Source organism: Heteronotia binoei, chromosome 21 (assembly GCF_032191835.1).
Source record: "Heteronotia binoei isolate CCM8104 ecotype False Entrance Well chromosome 21, APGP_CSIRO_Hbin_v1, whole genome shotgun sequence".
NCBI lineage: Eukaryota > Metazoa > Chordata > Lepidosauria > Squamata > Gekkonidae > Heteronotia > Heteronotia binoei.
The window spans coordinates 150,350,439-150,372,426 of NC_083243.1; the positions used below are offsets into that span (position 1 = coordinate 150,350,439).

General features: G+C 41.7%; 1 protein-coding gene across 3 annotated transcripts in view; it reads right to left on the bottom strand.

The window, feature by feature from the left end:
- Positions 1-21,988, bottom strand: part of PLEKHA7 (pleckstrin homology domain containing A7) — a 229,943-nt gene that overhangs the window by 113,131 nt on the left and 94,824 nt on the right. For all 3 annotated transcript variants that reach the window (XM_060262614.1, XM_060262613.1, XM_060262615.1), the window contains exons 4-5: positions 18,742-18,825; positions 2,354-2,465 (exon numbers count right to left, since the gene is read on the bottom strand). In XM_060262614.1, the coding sequence (XP_060118597.1) occupies positions 2,354-2,465; positions 18,742-18,825 (196 nt within the window). The remainder of the gene's footprint in view (positions 1-2,353; positions 2,466-18,741; positions 18,826-21,988) is intronic.

Consider the following 21,988-nt stretch of genomic DNA (forward strand, 5'->3'; position numbering starts at 1 on the left):
TTAAAGACTCTGCCAACCAGCTGATTAGCAGGGCCTATAAATTTTGTAGGGAGGCTGGCAGCTGCTCCAGCTGCCTCTCCCACTTGATTTGGATAGGGAGAGGAAGGAGGAGGAGGTGGGGTATGAAGACCGCTGGTTTAGGGCCCCAAGTCAGGAGTCCCCACCTAGAAGTTGGTACAGGGCCCCCATAGGCCCCCATGCGTATGGGCCTGCCAGCAAGTTACTGCCAGTAGAGTGTACTGCTCTTCCAGAAATGTAGTGGAGGAGAGAGACGATAAATATCCTTAACAATGAGACCAGATCTCTTGTATAGCCCCTGTCTCCTGCATTTGAAACCATCTGAAGCTAAATCTCCTCTTTCTGAGCTTCCCTTTAACATAATGAACATTATATCCTGACACTTCTGCTTTCACATGCCACCTCTTCAGAGACAGGAATCTTAATCAGGGCTTTTTTGGAGCAGTAACACAGTTCTGGCTGACCTGGCCAGGGTCCAGGCTCAAAAAGAGGTCTCTGGCAGAGGGAAGGCACTAGGCAGCTACATGCTCCCAGACCACACACTCCATCCTGTCTGCCACCTTCAGCCTTCAAACAGACTTGCAGAGAGTGAGAGACGCAGAACCGCCTACAAGCGCCCCCTCCAAGGAGAAGCTGGGCTTGCCGCTGCCTGCTCTGCCACACATGGCTCTCTCTCTCTGGCCATGTTGTGGAGGGGAGAAACAAGGTCTCTCATTGGGCTTTGTGAGAACATACATCCATGAAATGCAGCTGATGGCAGTGTACTGTTCTGTGTCAATATGCGAAAAGTAACCTATTGAATGGGTGATGTCACTTCCAGTGATGTCAGAGGCTGTGGCCTAATATGCAAATGAGTTCCTGCTGGGTTTTTTTCTATTAAAAAGCCCTAATTTTAACGATAATGGAATTAACATCAAATAAAACCCACATCTTTGAACTTCCACAACATAATATTTCTGGCCCTTCCTCAGCCAGTTCTCTCACCTACACCCATGAATGGCGTATGGAGATTAAAAAAAAAACAGACTTCCTTGGGTCCAATGTTTCTCTAAAGTGGCTTGTCAATTCTCTTTTCATCCTTATAACATTTTTACAACTATTCAATAGCAGAGTTTTCCCTCAGTGTCATAAATTGCTTTCTCACATCTTTTGTCAAGAATAAAAAGCTGTAGAATCATCTCCAAGTAAAATAAGAATAAAACTGGCCAAAAGCAACGGTCTGTACTCTTCACTCAAGTCTGAGAGCAATAAAATAAAAGCAAGAAGAAAAGCCCTACCAACAAACACACTCTAAAGCACTCGAAAATGGGAACTTTTTCCCCCCGTAGCCGTACTTATACCAGCAAGTACACATTCTCTAGAATAGCACTGATTAGAAAATGACAAAATGGTGACATTTTAAAAAGGTAATTGTGAACTCTCTAGTCTAGTCAAAATATTTAAATTCTCAAAAAAAAAAAAATCTAAAACTGTAGCTACCAGTCTGATTTTCAATTGACAATTATTGACTGTCAGCTGTCAAGAAGTCAAAATATAATTTATATGGCATATATTGCCTAATAGTGAATGCACATGCACGGACTTATTATATAAAAATAACCAAATCTTTCAGCAGCATTTTGTTTTCACACTCATATGTGTCCACTGGGGGGGAAATTACTAAACAGCCTGGCACTGATAGAGGCTACATAATAAAAACAGCATTTTTAAAAAGTTAAAGTAATAAAATCTAATGTTAAAATCCCATATCACTCTCAAAGATGACTGTATTACATGTAAAATGTGAACAAATGCTGATCTTGTGGTATTGTGCAATTTTTTCATGGACAATTAAAAAAGGCAGGAGTCATATCTTTTCCACCTAAAACTCCGGTTCATTTTACTCCAGACATTAGTAATTCTGTCCAGGTGATTAGCTGCTGATTAATATATGGTACAATTCTCAACTTTTAAAGTTTTTGTTTGTTTGTTTTTTGCTTTATTGAAGGTACAACTACATAAAGTGATATTGTTCAGGAAAGTATATGGTGTATTTATAAAACCTCCTTGCATGTTCTGGAGCTCATGAAATCAAAATATTTGATTTTTTTTTTAAGAAATGGTTATGGCTGACAACCATTATGCTGGCAAGCTTTATGAGACAAATGCTTGTAATAAGTAGAATGCAAGCAATAAATTACTAAATAAAAATACATAAGCGTTGAATAAGAAGTTTCTAATTCATATTGTAACTCAATCATGACCCCTTTCATTGGGAAGCTAACAGACATAAAGTCAAGTTCTGCAGAGAGAGAGAGAGAGAGATCACCTTTTAGAGGGGGGAAATCAGACTTACCTTAGAGCTGGGCTTTATATCTACAGTGGATGTAGTTACTACAGTAGATGTTTCACTGACCATGCTTGAGGGTCTTTGGTTTAACCGATTCCTGGACACATGCAAATTATGCCTAAAAATACAGAAGAAATATTTCCATAGCATCTCAGGTTTGTTTTTTGTTTTTTTTGTTTTTTAATTTGAAAGGTATCTTTTTAAATCCTGTGCAGCAAGTAAGCAGGCATAAATTGCAAGCTACTTGAAACTTGTACCAATGCAGTAAAATGTTCACTTACTATAGCCGTATTCAGACACCACTGAAAGAAATGTATAGTCAATTTAGTTCAGTATGAAATATAACTAGCACATTTTATGTACCTGAAAAATTATATGTACATCATATTAATCCAATAGCCAAATATTTTCTGATAAATAGATCTTAATAGTCTAACAAACCCTGACTGACAGTGACTGAGTTATGCCGTACATTGCAATTCAGAAAACTTCATTAACTTAGTTTAGACTGTTAAACAGAATTTTATATTTATTTAGGGTTAATGACAGAATATTTTCAATTTTAAATGTTTTTGCTTTTATAATGTCTATTATATTCCCAGATAAATTGCCCAAATATTTAAATACATTCACTAAAGAAAATTAATCAAGATGAGTGTGCCTTTTGCCCTGTGTCTCTGAATGCTTGTACTCATAGCTGTTTGTGATTCTACTGCTTAACACAAAACCAGAATTAAATTAATGATCATCCACCTATCACTTATTTCAGGATCAGGCAATTTACACTGTTAGCATTAACAGAAAGACCTTGAGAAAGTATCTTCAATGAATGGCCAGATTATTCCACCTAAATATACTGTACTGCATCAACCAAATTAATCTGGAATAGTGATATTATATTGCATCTACCTTGTGAGACATAGAAAAATTGTTTTTACAATATGAAATATAGAATAGGTTAGAGCAGAAATTACTACAGATCAGAATTGGCCTTTGGTGGCAGCTTGCAAACTTTTACTGGCACAAAACATGGCATCTGACCTCCTAACTTGGAGTGTCAGCTTAATTATGCTGTCCATATGCCAAGTATCAAGAGGCCATGGTACACAGTTCTCTTGATGACCGTCCCATAACTGTAAAAACCAAGGACCTTAAATTTGAGTAACAAAACCTAGTCAGAACAGGGAGTTGGGGAAGAAGCCGCCCTGAGCCCACTTCGGTGGGGTAGGGCGGGATATAAATAAAATAAAATAAATAGAAGAAACAAAAGTAGGATATAAACTAGTTACAGTTTGATTTGTTTTGCCATATGCATACACACACACACACACACATATATACCTATTTACCTTCAATCATGTCACAAGCATCCATGCTGGGATAGTTTAAAATAGGAACAAAATGTAAAAACCTCATCTGTGAAGCTCTTGTTGAAGCCCTTATTTGCCACATTAAACTTGCTCATTACCTCCTATATTTGCAATCACCAAAACACACACATTTTAGCTGTAAGAAAAAGCCATTTTGTGAATCTTATAATATCAAAACTCCCTTCTAGATAGAGTCAGACCTGCAAACTTTGCTTTGACACCTACATGTAGCTGAGAAGTGCTCTGCTGATTATTCCCTGGAAACAGATCCAGAGGGTAACTATGTTGGTCTGAAGCGGTGGAACAAATTTTGAGTCCAGTGTCATCTTTAAGCCCAACAAAAGTGTATTTAAGGAATTAACTTTCATATGCAGGTACACTTCCTCACATATACAGAAATTCAGGGCTTCTTTTGTAGCAGGAACTCCTTTGCATATTAGGCAACACACCCCTGATGTAGCCAGTCCTTCAAGAACTTACACAAGGCCCAGTAATAAGAGTCCTGTAAGCTCTCAGAGGATTGGATACATCAAGGGTGTGCGGTAGGGCTGCCAATCCCTAGCATCTGATGCTTCTCCTCAAAAAACTACCTAAGTTTCAAAAAGACTGGACTGGTGGGTCCAATTCTATGAGCCCCAAAAGAAGGTGCCCTTATCCTTCATTATTCCAAATGGAGGGGACGCATTTAAAAGGAGCATGGTCCCTTTAAATGTGCTGGCCAGAACTCCCTTCAGAGTTCAATTGTGCTTGTCACACCCTTGCTCCTGACTCCACCCCCAAAGTCCCCAGATATTTCTTGAGTGAGACTTGGCAACCCTAGTGTGTGGCTTAATATGCAAAAGAGTTCCTGCTACAAAAAAAGTCCTGCAGAAATTGAAGTTAATATATATAGGCAAATGCCTCTACAAAGGTGAACAGCAAATTAGCATACAACTTACTGAAGATGTTTGCCATATGCAAAGACTAAATAGCAATAACAAGCTAAGTTTATAGGTCACAATATGTTTGAATTTACTTACAGTGGAGCAATAAATATGTCCAAGTAGGAGACTAATGTGTAGAAGTATCTTTCTTAAGAGTAGTTGAGACTCAGCTGTTATGCCCCATTCATCTCCTCTCAAGCATAGAGTTAGCTGACATCATTCTTTCCTTTGAGGTTGGGTGCTTGTTATGTTGAAGGAACACATTCCAATATTCATTGCATTACATCCATTATTCCAATATACTATTCCAAAAAGAAATATATTAAAAACTAAAATACAGAGGATGTTTAGCTCTTCTTGGTGAGAATACATATGTAAGGACTGAATGAATTTAGCATATGTAATGAGATAAGGGGAAAAAATAGGACTTAACAGGGACATTGGCTTCTTATGTGTGAGCAGAGTTTCAATTACCTTTAACAATTAACATTAGTCTCCTACTTTAATGTATTTGTTGTTCCACTGTTTTCCTCTGTAATTTTCCCTTCAGCTACCCAACCCGTTCCCAAAGGCTCTTTCTGTATTCCTCTCCTTGTCCTTTTTTCTTTTTACTTCTGCTCCAAACCCAATTCTCTTCTTCCTAGGTAATCCAATCATCTGGAATCCAGTATTGGCTTGCTTCCTCTACTTGGGACACTGTACACACATTCATGAGTGGGTTCATTTGGATTAGCTCTGGATGAACACATCTAGTTAAAGTGACCACTTCTGCTAGGAATGGTTTAACTACCCTTCATTGCATCCCATATTCATGTATTTTTATTTCTTCACACTGCATTTGAAATTTGAATCTCTTCCTTGATTTTTCTGTCTATTTATGAACCCAATAATGACTGGAGATCCCTGTATTACCGTGACTATATGATCTGAAGAACTTCTAAAATCTGAGCTGTCATAATCTGGTTGAATGAAACAGTTGTCAGTCAGGGTTGAAAGTGCATTTCAACTCTGAAGAAGCTTGGGTTATCCTGTTTTAAGGAAAGATTTGCCTCAGCTGAAAGTTAGGTTAATAGCAGCGATTTCTAATCACAGATGTTAAACTCCGATAAGAAAGTAAACAGATGCATTCATTCGTACTTTTGTAATCCCAACTCCTGTGCCTTGGTAAAATTTACAAAAAAAATTCACAATAACAAACTCCCATTAATATAGCCATCAAAATAAAGACTGGGTCACATTACTTTGGAATTTATCAGGGTGAATTCAGTCACAAATAACTTCTAAGATAAAGGGTCATAGCCCATTAATCATAAAATTAGTTTAATTGCTATGACAAGGGAGCAAAAATGATTACACCTTCATATGGAATATTTGGGTATTATTAGAAATACAAAAGAGCTAGCACTCAAGGGAGGAACTTTCTGACAAAAGCAACTTTCTGACAAAGGCGACTGCCAGCCTGCTTTTGCTATTATGTATAGTAAACATGGCAGGAAAAGCAAAATGCTTTGTAATATTTTATATGCAACCAAGTATGTGCTTCATTTAGGTAAACATAAAGGGATGATTCTTTTCAAACAAAAAAACACCCTCAGCACGCAGTTCATGTTCCATCATTAAATTTCTACTATCACCCATCTACCAGGAAATCAACAATATTCTTTAACTAATCCTAATCTGATACATAGAAAATATTAAAATATTAAGCACGGGTATTCAGGGCATAGGACACACTATCCAGTCCAAGCTGCATCAACAAAAGTGAACAAGGCTATAGCACTGGTCAGTCTATTCAGAGGTTTTCATACCATAAAAGTATAGATATGTGTCATATCACAATATCATAAAAAGATACCCAACTATACAACTATTTGCTTCAAATGTCAGAAAATGTGTAGTAAACATATTGATGGACAGACTGCAGAGCAGGGGTGGGGAACCTCCGGCTCACAGACCGTTTACAGCCCACGATATCCCTCAGTCTGTCCTGTGGGTGGCCTCCCTGGGCCCAGCTAGCCGGCAGGGATCGCTAGGCCGGGCCACATGGCGGCCTCCCCGGGGCCAGCTGAGATTGCTAGGCCAGGCCACGCTACGCGGGGGCTTCCCTGGGGACGGCTGGCCAACAGAGATCGCCGGGTTGGGCTGCGCTGTGTAACGGCATCCCCAGGGGCTGGCTGGCTGGTGGGGGTCACTGGGCTGTGCTGTGTCGCAGCCTCCCCAGGGCCGGCTCACTGGTGGGGGTCATGGGGCTGAGCCATGGTGCGCGGCGGCCTCCCCATAATTGTATATCTCAAAGATAATTATATATTACAGAGTGTATAAAACACAAAGGTGTTTGAAATTTTTTAAGATTTTGATCTACTATGTAAAATTTGTATGTGCTTAACAATCTACCAATGCCGTATGCATTTTCAAGATCTATTTTATATTGTATCATGAAACACATATAAGTTAAAAGGAAAGACAGGCTGATATGCCTGTGTAGTCAAAAGCATTCTGTCACCTCTGCATGCTAATTAAAAATCCAAGCCCACGCTGCAGTTTTTGGAATAGAAGCTTAATGCCATTATGTCTCAGGAGAATTGATTGTTCATGTCAGAGAAGGGGGCACAGAACAGCAAAGAGGAAACAACAATGAATCATTGTTTGGTTTCAGAGAATGAAAGCAGACTAAAAGAACAAGGTCTTTGGAGGACAAGGAAGATGTTCAGTTTTGCCAACAGAAGAATGCTGCCACATTAATTATCTGTTTCAGAATCAAGTCATAGCATGTTGGTTAACAAAGTCAATTTTAGCTAAACACTTTATTTAATAAACTTCAATTAAGGTTTTATGCTGTAGAAAAATATGCTTTAACAGCCTTCGCAAAGCTACTGAGACATGCAAGAGCGAGTAAGCATACTTTGGATTTAATACAAAAATGATTTAAAGATTTTTAAATATATTTTTGTCAGGGTATATTGACATTCACACAAATACTGACATGCTATGTTTTTGTACTAGAGGTAATAAAAATTATTTTACTTATGCCATAAAAGTTGCTGGCAAGTAATTTATAGCAGATTTTTCCTTTATTAGGCTTTAGGTTGATTTTTAAGGGGGAGGGGAAATATCATAATTTACAAAGTATAAGAACAAAAAAATTAACATTTTACCAACTGTGATGGCTATTCCTTTAAACCTGAAACTATTCACTCCATACAGAAATGAAAAATGAAGGTTTTCAATCTACATCGGGGGTCGGGAACGTATAGCTCGAGAGCCGCATGCGGCTCTTTCATGACTTACTTGTGGCTCTTTGGCTGGCTGACTGGAGCAAGGAGGAAATGTCATCATGGGCTCGCGCTGTTCTCTCAACAGTAGCGTCTCCGGCTCCCGGCAGCAGCGTGGAAGGGAGCAGGGAACTCTTGCGAGGTTTGGGCACAGGGCATCGTCGGAGCAGTGGATTTTGGGACTGGCTGACTGGAGCGAGGAGTTGTGCGTGGCGGCAAAAAGGAGCATTCAAATTCGGGACCCCGCTTAAGCTGTGAGCTTTGCTGGGACTTTGGCTGGCAGGTTAGAGCCGCGGCGCGGGGGGTGAAAGTGGTGGGGGAGAGGGAGGGAGAAAAAGGAGCGTCTCTGGGGAAGGGATGGTGGTGCCAGCGCGGCTCCTCCTGCTGCCGGCCTCCTGGGCAGGCAGCACCTGAGAGCACGTGGGGGGGCCTCCCTCTCCTTTCCCTCCTGCTGCTGGGCTCCTGGGTGGGCGGCACCTGAGGGCAGGCGGGCGGGGGGGCCTCCCTCTCCTTTCCCTCCTGCTGCCAGGCTCCTTTCCCTCACAAGCAAGGGTGGCGGCGGCGAGGAGGGAGGCCCAGGCCACACAGGAACATCACCTCCTCAGAGGGCCCGGCCGCCTCCCTCTCTCCCTCCGAGCCTCCTCCCTCCCCCCCCTGGACCCAGGCGGTGTTTGGCCCTGGTTTCCTTCGGGATTTAGAAAGTAAAGGTCAATTTCTCCCCCCCCCCCACTTTCCGCCTTATTTATAGAGGAGGAATATGAATATAAAGGCACTTCTTTCTCCCCTCTCCCGTTTTATAAGGTTTTTGGAGTCCAAGCTTTTACAGTTTCCCAACCTGGCTGCATGTGGACCTTTGCATAAATATATTTAACTGTCTGATTCAAGGTGCTTACTCCTAAGAAAACCACAGTAAATGACCTCATCCTTTTTTCCAACGCTTTTTTTTTTTGTCTTTCTGTTATAGATGAGCAAAAACAGTGTAATATATGAGAAAAGACAGTGTGATTCTTTGTGGGTTTTTAAAAAATTCTTTCCTTCAGTTACACTTCAGTGAAGTGTGTGAAACTCTCTTCTCTCTCCCCCGCCGCCCCCCCCCCCACTTCTAGGTCATTAGATTGACCAGTACACTGCAGAGAAGGCTCAGGAGATTTATTGTGCTTTTTGACCCCTGGTAGGCCAACCATGGACAAATGAAAGAAAAGAAAAATTTCAGAAGAAAACAGAACATTTAGTGGAGCATGGGCAGATTCATTTGCTTTCACTACTGACAAGATGGTTTTCCATTATGTTTAATATGTGGTGAGGAATTGGCAAACAATAAAAAGTCGAATGTTGCAAGACATTTCCAAACTGAACACAAAGCCTTTGCTGAAAAATATCCGGACGGAGATGAGAGAAGAAAATCCGTTTCGGAACTGATGCGGAAGGTTGATTTGAGTAAAAATCACTTCAAGAAGTGGATTAAGTCTGCCAATTCAACTTCATATGCTAGTTTTGTGGCTGCTCAGGAAATAGTCAGGCACAGGAAGCCGTTCACAGATGGAGATTATATAAAAGAATCATTCATGAAGATTTCAGAACATCGATTCTCGGACTTTAAAAACGAGTGAAATTGTGCAAAAAATCAGAGATATGCCTTTCTCTGCGAGGGCTGTCAAAGAAAGAACCATAAAAATGGCAGAAAACATCACCAGACAGCAAATTAAAGACATCAATTCAGCAATGACGTACTCAATCGCCTGTGATGAGTCCAAAGACAGAAGTGATATTGAACAAATAGCGCTGTTCTGCCGATATGTGAGCTCTGCTGGGCCACAGGAAGAAATGATTGATTTGATACCACTAAAAGGTCAGACACGGGGGAAGACATCTGTGAGGCTGTCTTGGATTCTTTAAGATCTAAAGAAATAAACACCACTCACCTGGTGTCAGTGGCTACTGATGGGGCATCAAGTATGACAGGACCGCAGAAGTGCTTTGTGGCTTTATTGCAGAAGTCGCTGGGTAGAACGCTGATGACATTTCACTGCACCCTGCACCAAGAGGCATTGTGCGCTCAAACATTTCCACCAGAATGCACACAATGCACAGAAGTAATGAATGTTGTCATTCAGACTGTCAATAAAATAATGGCAAAAGGTTTAAATCACCATCAGTTCTGTTTGCTACTGGAGGAGGAAAGCACGTATTCTGATCTGTTGCACAACAGAGTCCGTTGGCTGTCCAAACGGGAGGTACTCAAATGCTTTGCCGCGTGTTTGGAAGAGGTGAAAACTTTCCTGGGAAGCAATGGGCTCACCTTTCCTGAGCTGGAACAGCCAGAGTGGCTGGAAAAGCTACACTTCATGGTATATATGACAGCGCACCTGAACACGCTGAACACAAGTCTTCAGGGGAAAGGAAGCACAGCCTTGCACATGCTGGAGTTTTTGGCATTTGAGCGCAAGTTGACAGTGTTTGCCAGAGTTTTACAGAGAGGTATACTGTCTCACTTCCCCTCTTTGAGAGAGTTCAAACAAGCTCACAATATGATAACTATGGAGTATTTGCATTCTGCAATCGCCGCAATGCAAACATCGTTTGGGAAACGATTCTGTGAGTTCAGAGAGGAAAAAAACACATTATCATTCCCTGTCACTCCCCTGAATCCATCCCTATTGAATATGACTGCATTTGCAGGTGTAAGTCAACCAGATCTTGAGATGGAACTGGCTGACATAGCCGACAAAGATATATGGGTGTCCAAGTTCAAATGCTTGACAGCTAATCTTGAAGATGTTGCTCGTCAGAAGGCCATTCCTGCTCAGAATCACAAATAGAGTGATATTGAAAACCTTCCCAAACCGGACCAACTTCTATTTGAAACATGGAATGCCATCCCCAACACTTATACGAACATGAAAAAATATGCATTTGGGGTCCTATCGATCTTCGGATCCACATACTCATGTGAGCAGGTCTTCTCCCACATGAACTATATACTCATGTGAGCAGGTCTTCTCCCACATGAACGCCTCACAGACAACAGTTTACAATCCTGTGTGAAGATGAAGGTGACGTCTTACAGCCCCGATGTACAGATGTTGTGCGCTGAGGTTCAGAAGCAAAAATCACATTAACCAGGTAAAATAAATATTTTCATTGGGTATTATTTTTCAAATATATATTTTACTTTGTTCAGTGAAATAGTCCTTTTATTCAGGTTGACAGCTGACTGCACACTTCAGTACACGTGATAAAAGGATGATGGCACACAGAAGCAGACAGCATTTTTGGTTTGCTGCAAGTGGATAATTTAAGTCCGGCTTTTTATTTCATAAATATGAGGAGGACTCAAATAGACATTTGAGTGTTTTATTTGAAAATACCTTTCAACCCAGCGTCTTTTTTTCAGAGTTCAAAATGTTTATGTTGCGTGCAAAAGTAAAAATTTGTTTTCTCTGCAGCAGTTCATTGATTTCATAAATGCAACACACTATCATAAAGGTAAAAAATGACATATGCATTGTTACCTTCATTTTAGATGTCAAAAGGGTTTTGCGGCTCCCAGTGTTTTCTTCTCTGTGAGAAATGGGTCCTAATGGCTCTTTGAGTGTTAAAGGTTCCCTACCCCTGATCTACACCTTTTAATGGATGAAGCAAGAACATACAACAGATTGCTGCACTGAAACCTCACTGCTTCTTATCTACCCTTAACACAGCTAAATGAAAGCTCTGACAAATTGGCTGTCCTAAACATTTCTATGCCTGTCACTGATATTAAAAAAAAAAAATGAAATAGGTAAGCAAGAACAATTCTTAGGTCATTGTTCATTATTTCCCCTACAAAAGAGCAACTATCAGAATGAAACAGCTCCTAAACATGACCACATTAGCCCCAAGATTTCATTCAAGACAACAGCAGGTCAGGGTTCCAGCATCTATTTGGGATTTTTTTTCTCTTTAGCAGCTAAAAGTTTGGCTGAATCTACACTTTGAAGCATGTTATTTTAAAAAGAATTTGCACATGTGCAGACTGTGTGCTTCTGTTTGGGAGGAATTACATCCCCCTCCATTTCTCCCCAGTTTTCAGATTTTTTACAGTCAACCAGAAGGTACCTCAAGTTTGTAGAAAAAGCTTTATTGGGTGTAAGAAAACCTTATCCACAGATTTAAGTATCAACAGATGCCCTCCATTCATTGTTATAAGATATTTTGAAGCGTATCTTATCCCACTTTCATGTCCATCAGATAGCTAGGCCCTTTATTTTTAAAAATGAAGCTGGTGGGAAGTAATTTCATTATATAGACCAACAAGAAACTTAATGGGGGAAAGTTTCATTTCCGATTGTCTGACTCTTGGGAGATGATTTTTGTAGTTCTGCTGCCTTGACCAGAGTAGTGTTGCCAGGTTCAGTTTTGTCCCTGATGAGACAAAATTTGTTCCAGGAGGGGCATGGCCTCCCAGACATGACGACATCACACAGAGTGCCATCACTGCATTCCAGATGCAGCTCCAGCACCTCCCACTATTTCCAACAATTTAAAGGGAAACTTTCCTTTAAACAGCTTGGCCGGGGGGGGGGGGGGAGCGGGTGCTATGCACTCCAGCCGTGCTAGGGGCAAGATTGCCTCTTGCAAAGAGGAAGGCAACAAAACCCACTTGGAAAAAGCAGACGGCACATACTCCAGCCCTGCAAGAGGTAACATTGCCTCTTGCAAGGTGGGAGCTCGCAGCACCTGCTCTTTTCAGTTGGGTGCCCTGGAGGACTATTGGGGTGGGGCTTCTCCTGCCAGCCAATCCTGTGCTGGCATGTTGGAGGCCCCAAGGTTGAGGGAACCCCTGCCCCTAGCAGGAGGGTGGGAACCCTAGACCAGAGGAGGAAGGGAATGTTTCTTTAGTCATCTATGTTATGGCTACTGGCTAATTGGATATTTCACTAAGAGAGCAAGCAAATGTCCACTGGAAACTGCAGAACTGCAGGAAGGGCTGCAGCATATCATCCTCCTTGAACTAGAAGTCCAAAGTACTTTCCCACCCCAGCTGTACTTTTCTTGTAAAAACTCAATAATTCATGGCTTTTCACTGGCTTTTATAAAAGAGGGACGGTGGCTCAGTGGTAGAGCATCTGCTTGGTAAGCAAAAGGTCCCAGGTTCAATCCCTGGCATCTCCAAAAAAGGGTCCAGGCAAATAGGTGTGAAAAATCTCAGCTTGAGACCCTGGAGAGCCGCTGCCAGTCTGAGTAGACAATACTGACTTTGATGGACCAAGGGTCTGATTCAGTATAAGGCAGCTTCATATGTTCACTGGTACAGGCAATCTAATACACAATACACCCAAAATAAAAATAAATTGCTATTTATTATTTCCCTTCTGCAAGCAAAATAGCCTAGGTGTAATGTCAACCCAGATCCTGGACAGTTTTATTGCAATAACTTAGCACTTCAGTCCATGTACAGATTTACACCACCTCAATTATACTAATTAGGCACATTAATTTTCAATTCTTTGCTATTTCTCTGTTCTTTGCCATGTCCTGAGTTTCATTTCTTTCTGGGGGAAAAAGACTCTTAAATGTCTCCTAGTTGCCATTCTTCTAAAGACAAACCATTTTATGCAGAGAGAAGACTTGACTGTGGTTGCTAGACTTTCTACAATGAATATGTGACACCTTCAAGTAAAACCTTTAAAGTTTTCCTTTACCATCTCCTGCTGAGATAATACTGAACTATGTATCTACCAAGTATGAAGGAGAGACCCTAGATGATTTGGTGCACTTGTACATCATAAAGTAAATAGATAACCAAGGCATTATTTTACATTAGATATTGGTGCTGTTGCTACTTTCATTGTTTGGCTCTCCAACAATTCAGCTTGAAATAGGGGGAAAAAAAGATATTTTGAATGAGATAAACAATTCTCTAAAATCTGACATAATTTGCATAATATGCAAATAGTTTGCTCTAACTATTCAAATCAAACATTAGCTGTTGTTACCTATTAGCTACATTGCATCCCCTCCTGTTAACTACCACAAAAACTAATTAAAAACTTAACTTTATCTGATTTTTTTTGTGAGACAACAGCAAAGCTTGTGAAGAAGAAAGAAAAATGACTGGCCAATTCCAGAAGGTGGTGCTGGAATACTGCTGCTTAGCCCTATGACATTTATGCTATGGGGCCTCACAGGAATCCATCTTGCCTCCCATGCTGTTTAACTCCTTAATGAAACCACAGGGAGAGATCATAATGGGATCTGTAGCAAAGCGATATCAGTGTTTGGGTGATGCCCCTCTCTACTTCTCCTTTAACATCTATGTCTAGTGTGCCTATGGAAGTTCTAAATAAGAACCTGGAGAAAGTAATGGGAATGGATAGGAGCCAATAAACTGAAACTCAGTCTGGACAAGACTGAGATGCTGACAATGACAAAGCTGCTCAGGGTCAAAGGTCAGCCTCTTTTGCAGGGATAGCACTTCCCCAGAAAAAGCAGGTTCAGAGCTTGTGGGTATTGCTGGATCCTAGCCTGCAGTTAGAGGCTCATCAGCTTCTACTGACAAATCAGCTATAGCCACAATCTGATCACATCCAAGTTAGATAACTATAATGTACTCTCCATGGTTCTACCTTTGAAAACTGGCTAGAAATTTTAGCCAATCCAAGACGTGGCAAGTCCCATACTGTCCATCCCACCTAGGGCTCTTTTTCTAGCAGGAGCGCCTTTGCATATTTGGCCACGCCCCACTGATGTAGCCAATCCTCCAACAGCTTAGAGGGCTCTTAGTACAGAACCTACTGTAAACTCCAGGAGGATTGGCTACATCTGGGGCATGGCCTAATATGCAGAGGAGCTCCTGCTAGAAAAAGAGCCCTGATCCCACCAGTTTTGACCCTCCTTATAAGCCCTATTCTCTTTGCTCCCATCTCTACAGAGATAAGGTGAATGGCAGGCAGAGACAGGGCTTTTCTTCTGTGATGGCATCTTGCCTGTGGAACACCCTCCCCCTTGTGGCCTGCATGGAGCCAGCATTAAGGCACCATGTCAAAATGACCCCATTTACCCAGGGTTGATCTTTTCAAATTGCTTTATTCTACAGTCTGCTTTTAGGGTCCACAGTCTGTTTTATTATTTTATAATGGTTTATGTAGCAATCTGCCTCAAACCAATCTTCTGGAGAGGCAGCATATACATTTTCCTACTAAATAAAGGTAGAGCAAGGCACATTGCCCTTTGGTTTCTGGTTCTGTTACTCTGGCACTACATAGCTCCATATTAATCTGTCGTAAACGTTTCTCTGTAGGTTTTTCTCCCAAATCTTTAATCCTTTACAGTTAAACATGCACTAATGTGTGTGTGTATATGTCTGTATAAACACACACACACCAGTTTTTAGCTCATTACATTAGCAGAAATGAAAAGAGGTTCTGGAATTCTGTTCCATCATGTTCCCTCAGGGGGAAAAACCCCGGATCAGACCATACCCTGAAGATATGTATATAGAAGACTATAACCTAATAGGAACAACATTCTTTATTCCAAGTGTACAACAAAAAAGATACATTTTTTTCTGCGCAGAAAGTTTAGTCTAGATCTCAGAGTTTGTGGATCCTGCCTGAGAGCAATGGAATGTCCAGATTTACCTAGGGTTGTCAACCTCCAAGTGGTGGCTGAAGATCTCCTGCTAATACCACTGATCTCCAGGTGAGAGAGATCAGTTCACCTGGAGAAAATGACCTCTTTGGAAGGTGGATTCTATGACATATCCCACTGAAGTCCCTCCCCACCCCAAACCTCACCTTCCTCAGGCTCCACTCCCAAAATCTCCAGGAATTTCCCTACCTGGAGCTGGCAACCCTAAGACTTATCAGAAAGCTGCTGGTAGGAGAGGGAGATGCTGTTTCTGTGCCTTATCACTTTAAAAGGAATAGAAATCACAGTTTTGTTGGAATGTTGCACTATCCACCTCAGATAATTTTAAAAGGAGGAGAGAGTGTATGATCTTTTCTAATGAACATAATTTGTTTTGAAGATTTTTTAAAATTATGAGCTCACATATTCTGTAAGAGGCCTTCAAAGAAAGACAGATGGTATAGAAAAAATAAGATAAACTAAAAGACTGGGCTCGGATTAAATGCCTACTTAGAAATATGTTGCTTTTAAAAGGTACAAAATGAAGAGATGACTCCATTCAACATTTTTATCAAAATCAATACAGGAAAAAGATCTCTTTTAAACCATATACTGCTAGGAAAAGAGTAGGTGGATCTCAAATATCTTTGCAGCCTTCCCTAAAGCAAACTTGGTGCTATGCTTTTGAAAACTGTTATACACCCTTTTCAACAGATCCTGAAATGTATAAACAACACTGAAAGACTAAAGCTTTCCTTCAAAATGTCCAAAGTTCATCTTAGGATCAAAGTTGTGTTATCTAGGGGAATGCTGGTGGATCTCCTCAGCACAATTCTGCAAAGTTTTTTTTTTTTTTAAAAAGCCTTAATTATCACTATGATGAGACAAGGAAGCTGTGAAATCCCTCTGCCAGACTACAGTTCTTGCCACTTACAGAGATCACCCTAACACAAAGAATCAGGATGACTACTGCCTGTGAGTTAACATGTGTTCCTACATAATAAGAAAAATCCTGGAAAAATCACCACTTCCTAAATTAAATAGCAAACGAAGAGCCATCTCTTGAACCTGAGAGCCATTAACTCAGAGTAACTCACACTGTGTAATCCCTACTGGTCCTCTTAAACCACCTCACATCAAAACACCATTTTATTTATTTATTTATTATTTATTTATTTCATTCAATTTATATCCCGCCCTACCCCACCGAAGCGGGCTCAGGGCGGCTTTTTTGGTTTTTGAAAGACAATTAGAGCTTTCAGAACTCTCACATTAGCACACTTTCTTCCACAACTATGTTGCTGAACTCTAAGACCCTGATCAAACAGCTAGAACAAGAAAAGTCTGAACTCCTGTAACCTCCTTCATTGTGCTCTCAAGTAATAGGTTCATAAACATGTATTTTCTCTGACTGACTTCCCAGCCGCAGATCTATTCATCCCAGCAACACCTCAGAAAGGCTTTATTTCCGCATGGTACTTTCCTTGCCCACAACTTTTCACTCGCTCCCTTCTTTTGTCAGAACAGTGTTCCAACTTTATCCATTCCTCCTTTCTACCTCCCAGTCAAGTTCCAGCATTCATCTTGTCCTTTCCCAGCTGGATCTCTCCCCAGCTCCCCCACTACTAGTCTGAAAAGTGCTCCACCCTTCTACGCCTTCAGTTTCTCCTGCTATCAGCCATTAGTGTGGCAATCTCCTCTCCAATCCATCCATGCCTAGACTCTCCCATAAAAGGCTTTAGTTTTGCCAGTGCCGTGTCTCCTCACCCATAATCTACTTTCTCCCTATATTTGGAGAACACTCTTCACACATCAGTATTTTATTTATTTTTATTTATTCGATTTATACACTGAGACAGCCTTATCAAAGTCCTCTGGTGACAGCAAATGACTTTTTATGCCATACGGCATCTATTTATAACTTTTCTAATCAATGTTCAACTACTTCTTATCCTCCATTCAGTACTAGGAATTTATGGAAATATATAATTTGACAAATTAAATAGGTATCAGTGGTGGAGTTGTAAAACAAAATGTACAGCGATAATTGAAAAGAACAGCAGTCTAGCTCGCTTCCCCCGAGCCCTGCCGCCATAAGCCTCAAGGGGGCTCATTTTGCGGCATCTCCCGGCGGGAGGGTGGCACCCGCACGGGACACATATCAAATGAAAGAGGGGGCGCAGGGCTATCAGAAACAGCCGGCGGAGGGAGTCGGGAGACCACCCCACTGGGGGATCCACACCCCGAAAGTGATGAAGGTGGCGCAGATAGAGCCAACAGAGCCAACAGGACAAAATAAATAGGCTGCATTATGCAGCACAGTCTCACTGGAATCTCACTGGAATCTGACTGGCTTCTCAGCATGGAACCCGTTCTCTCTAGTCTTCTCACTTTGAAAAAAGTAAAAAAAGAGTTTCATTTAACTTTACTTCCCCCTTTCCCTCTCTATAAATAATCTTGGTGTTTCCGGCGGTGATATTTGGGGGATTTTTGGGGACGTCACAGGAAGTGCTGTGAAGTCACTTCCTGTTTCCGGCAGTGGCATTTGGGGGAAATGATGTCATTTGGGGGAAATGATGTCACAGGAAGTGATGTCACTTCCTGCTTCCGGCAGGTGGCGCGGGGGAAATGATGTCACAGGAAGTGATGTCACTTCCTGTTTCCGGCAGGTGGTGTGGGGAAAATGATATCCCAGGAAGTGATGTCACTTCCTGTTTCCGGCGGTGGCATGATGTCGCCGGAAGTGCCGTCACCGGAAGTGACGTCACTTCCTGTTTCCGGCGGCGCACGCGCACCCCTACCTTCCCCCCCAAAAAAGGTGTCCCTGGCTGGCCTTCAGACATTATGGCCACCCTAACATGGGCACAGATGTGCACCCAAGAAATGTTTTTAAAAAGTCAAAGTTGTTTTTAAAAAAAAAAAAAAAAAAAAAAGATCAGACCGGGTGCTCCATGGTTGATATGTAGCACTAATCTGAATGGTTAACCACAGAAAAAGCATGTGCTGAGACCGGATCAGGGTGGGAGTCTGATAGAAAATTTCTATCACAAAACGCAACGGATTACATAGCACCACCTCCAAAGTGCCTCAAGCTGCCAGTTTGACCACAGCCCTGGAGTTGTAACATGGCTTTACAGCAGAAATATTCAAATGTTTATAACACACCCCATAAAAGATTAGTTTATAAGAGAAAAGTAGTATAAAGTTGATCTACTTACTCCTCTTGTAAAATAAATTCAACATTTTCAGGAGAAAACTCGCCAGTCACAGGATGTTTAAATGTTGTAGTCTGCTGGTTATGACTGAAAAGAAAATAACAGAATTTAATAAGTAAGTAAGTATATCTCAGAAAAGAATTTTATTATTTCATTGCCTGTGTCCTGCTCCTACATAGATGCAATTTCAGCAGTGCAGTGCAGGGATGAAATACTTCCTCTGTATTTCACAAACTTCTGGGATTCATGAGACATTGTCTGCTCTGTTTCAATCCAAATAAGGTAATTGGTTGCAAAGACTTGTGATAGCTAGTGCCCTGCAGGAAATGCTGATCTCCCTGCCTCTTGTTTGGTAGCAAAAATGCCAGGACTGTAGTAGCTCCCTCATCCAATTGAGGCTTCAGAGATACAGGGCATGGAATGGCAGAGGCTCACCTCCTTCATGTGAGGCCATGAGACCTCACTAAAGGCGTTAGAGAAGGAAAAGAGAAAGAGAGGGCAATCCTAAACAAGTTTATTCAGAACTCGTCAAAGGATTATTCAGTAGCGCTTACTCCCAGCAAAGTGCTCTTAGGATTCTAAATACAGATTCTGGGACAGAACGTATGAGAACTGTCCAGGTGTGGAAGGAAATCACCATTTCAAGATAAGTAATGCTTGCAAGATGCTCCTTTGTTCATCCATATAATTCAATGCTTGCTGCATGCATGTTCAGAAAGTTACTTCAATGCGGACTAGTCATTTTATGTTAACATCTTGTTACCTACTAAAACCTACTTGTGATAGAGATTTTGTCTAAGAAAAGTAGTGTCGCAGCAGGCCCTGTGGGACTACCACAAGAGGAAAGAGGCAGGCCCCAATGGGTGTGAGCCAATCTAACAGGTGCAGCTGTGCCCTGAACCCTGGCTAAGAGTCTCCGCTTATACGGAAGGGAGGGTCCAAGGGGGACAACCAATGGGGGAGGGCTTGGAAGCCAGGAGGGGCATAAAAGGGCAGCTGAAAAGGAGGCAGGGGAGTAGACAGGACTGGAAACTGGCATGGTCCAGAGAGAGAAGGGCAGTCAGCATCGAGTCAGTGGGGGCGTTCTCAGGGTGAAGTTAACCCAACCTCCCTCTGGTTCTGAGACCTCTGGCTGTACCCAAGGGGTAGGGCAGCACAACGTCCACTGGAGGGGGGGCCAGCAAAGGAGTACTTTATTGTAACCTGGATGCTAGGTTACTCTAACATATGCTAGAGCTCCATATGCTCCATACTCTAACAGTACTCCATGGGGCTACCTTGAAGACAGCATGGAAACTTCAATTAATACAAAATGTATCCGTTTGCATTTTAAGTGCTTCAATATTAAGATTTGCTACCTATTTTGAAATTGTTCAACTTGTCTATTTGTTTCTTGGCTTGGTGCCCACATATCTGAAGGACCATCTCCTTTCTATACACTCATGTGCCAACTGTTACCTGCAGGTCCTTCTCATTAGATGATATTTAATCATATTTAGACTGTAGGCTTTTGATAATAGCATCAACCCTTCAGAATGGTTTGCCTGAGGTGATAGGGAAGGTAATGTTTTTCAGCCAGACTGCAATATACTTCTGGTTCAGAGAGCTGCCATTTGGGTGTTGATATGAAAATCAATTTTAACTGAAAGTTGGAAAGAATTTTTGATAGTATGGCCAGCATGGTATCATGGTTAATGAATGGTGGATTCTAATCTGCAGAACCAAACAGGCTTGATTCCCCACTCTTCATCCACATGAAATCTGCTGCTCAGGCTCATAGCCACAATGGGCCTGTGGGGGCCCCTGCTCCTGACTTCCAGTTGTTGCCGAGGGCCCCAATGTGGTCTATCCTCCCTGAAACCCTCCCCCCATGACTCAAGTACAACAGGGGGGGAGAGAGAGGCAGCATGAGCAGCTGCCAGCCTTCCCATGCCATTTCAAGGGCTTGTCAATCAGCTGATTGGCAAGCCCTTTAAAGCATGCAGGGTGGCTGGCGACTACTCCTGCTGCCCCTTCCCACACAATTTGAAAGAAGGCCGCAGGTTGAGTTGTTTCCCTGCTTCTCACAACCAGAGTTCTACAGCCATTCCCATTCTCTCTCTCTCTCTCTCCACCCCCCCCCCCCTCTGAGAGCAAGTAGCTGGAAGACTGGGCCTGCCACCCCTGCCTGCCAAGTTCTTCAAAAAGTTGGGGGGACACTGAAGGCAGGGCTTGTTATTGGTTGCCCTCATTCAAATAAGTTTCTTTTCATGGATGCAACAGCAACCGTAGCCACTGGAAGATCAGCAGGACTTATGAGAGTCTGCGTTTTCCTTAGCCAGTGTGTTACTCCATTCCTCCTTCAGGCCTGACTGACTATTGCTATGAGCTTCTTTTGCAAAGTAGAGGGGGAACTTTGTTCTAGTCTTCAGAGAGCTGTGACATTGCATGAGGAGATAAGTATTCAGAAGCAGAAACCTCCAGGATTGCTATCTAGCTAGACCATACATCCAGCAAAAGTACAAATAATACTGTGATAGACGAATGGCCAGACTCTGAATAAAATACCTTCATGCATTTAGCATGTTTACCATGCAGTTCCTTTGCAAATCAAGGAAGAAGGTATTCCATTCTGTTCCACCTCTGGCAGTGGCTATTTGGGGGTTGGCTTTGCCTCCCATGGTAACCACTTCATGGTGGTGCATAACATTCCCTCTCAAAATTTCAAAGGCACCCACAGGCTCAAAAGGGTTAGGGACCCTTGGTATAGTTTATTTGGAACAGCTCTTTACCATAAGTGCTAGCATGACACTGCACCATCTCTACTTGGATCTCAAATGTTCTGTTCTCTTGCTTTTCAGCTGCAGTCCTACAGCTCCTTCAACAACCTAGGAACAAAATGGGCCAGTGTTCTATGGTCCAAATAGCATTTATACCCTCTGCGGGAGCAATGTCACTTACAGATCCTGGGGCATATGCAAATGAGATATGCTACTGAGCTCCTACACCTTTTTTCTACAAAACGATCCCTGACTATATTAATGCTAGTACAAATAATGTCAAATATATTATTCAGGGAGAAAAAATGCATGCAAAATGAAATAATCGTTTTGCATAATGGACAGTAGATGTTTTAAGTGCTCTTAGAAATCAAAGCAATAATTATAAAATAATAGGAAAGTTTAGTCATTAATTGAAAGCTCTTGCATTCTACTACTCATATGTAGGCTAAAAGCAGAATAATTTCTTTAATGTCTTAGCTTCTATTCAA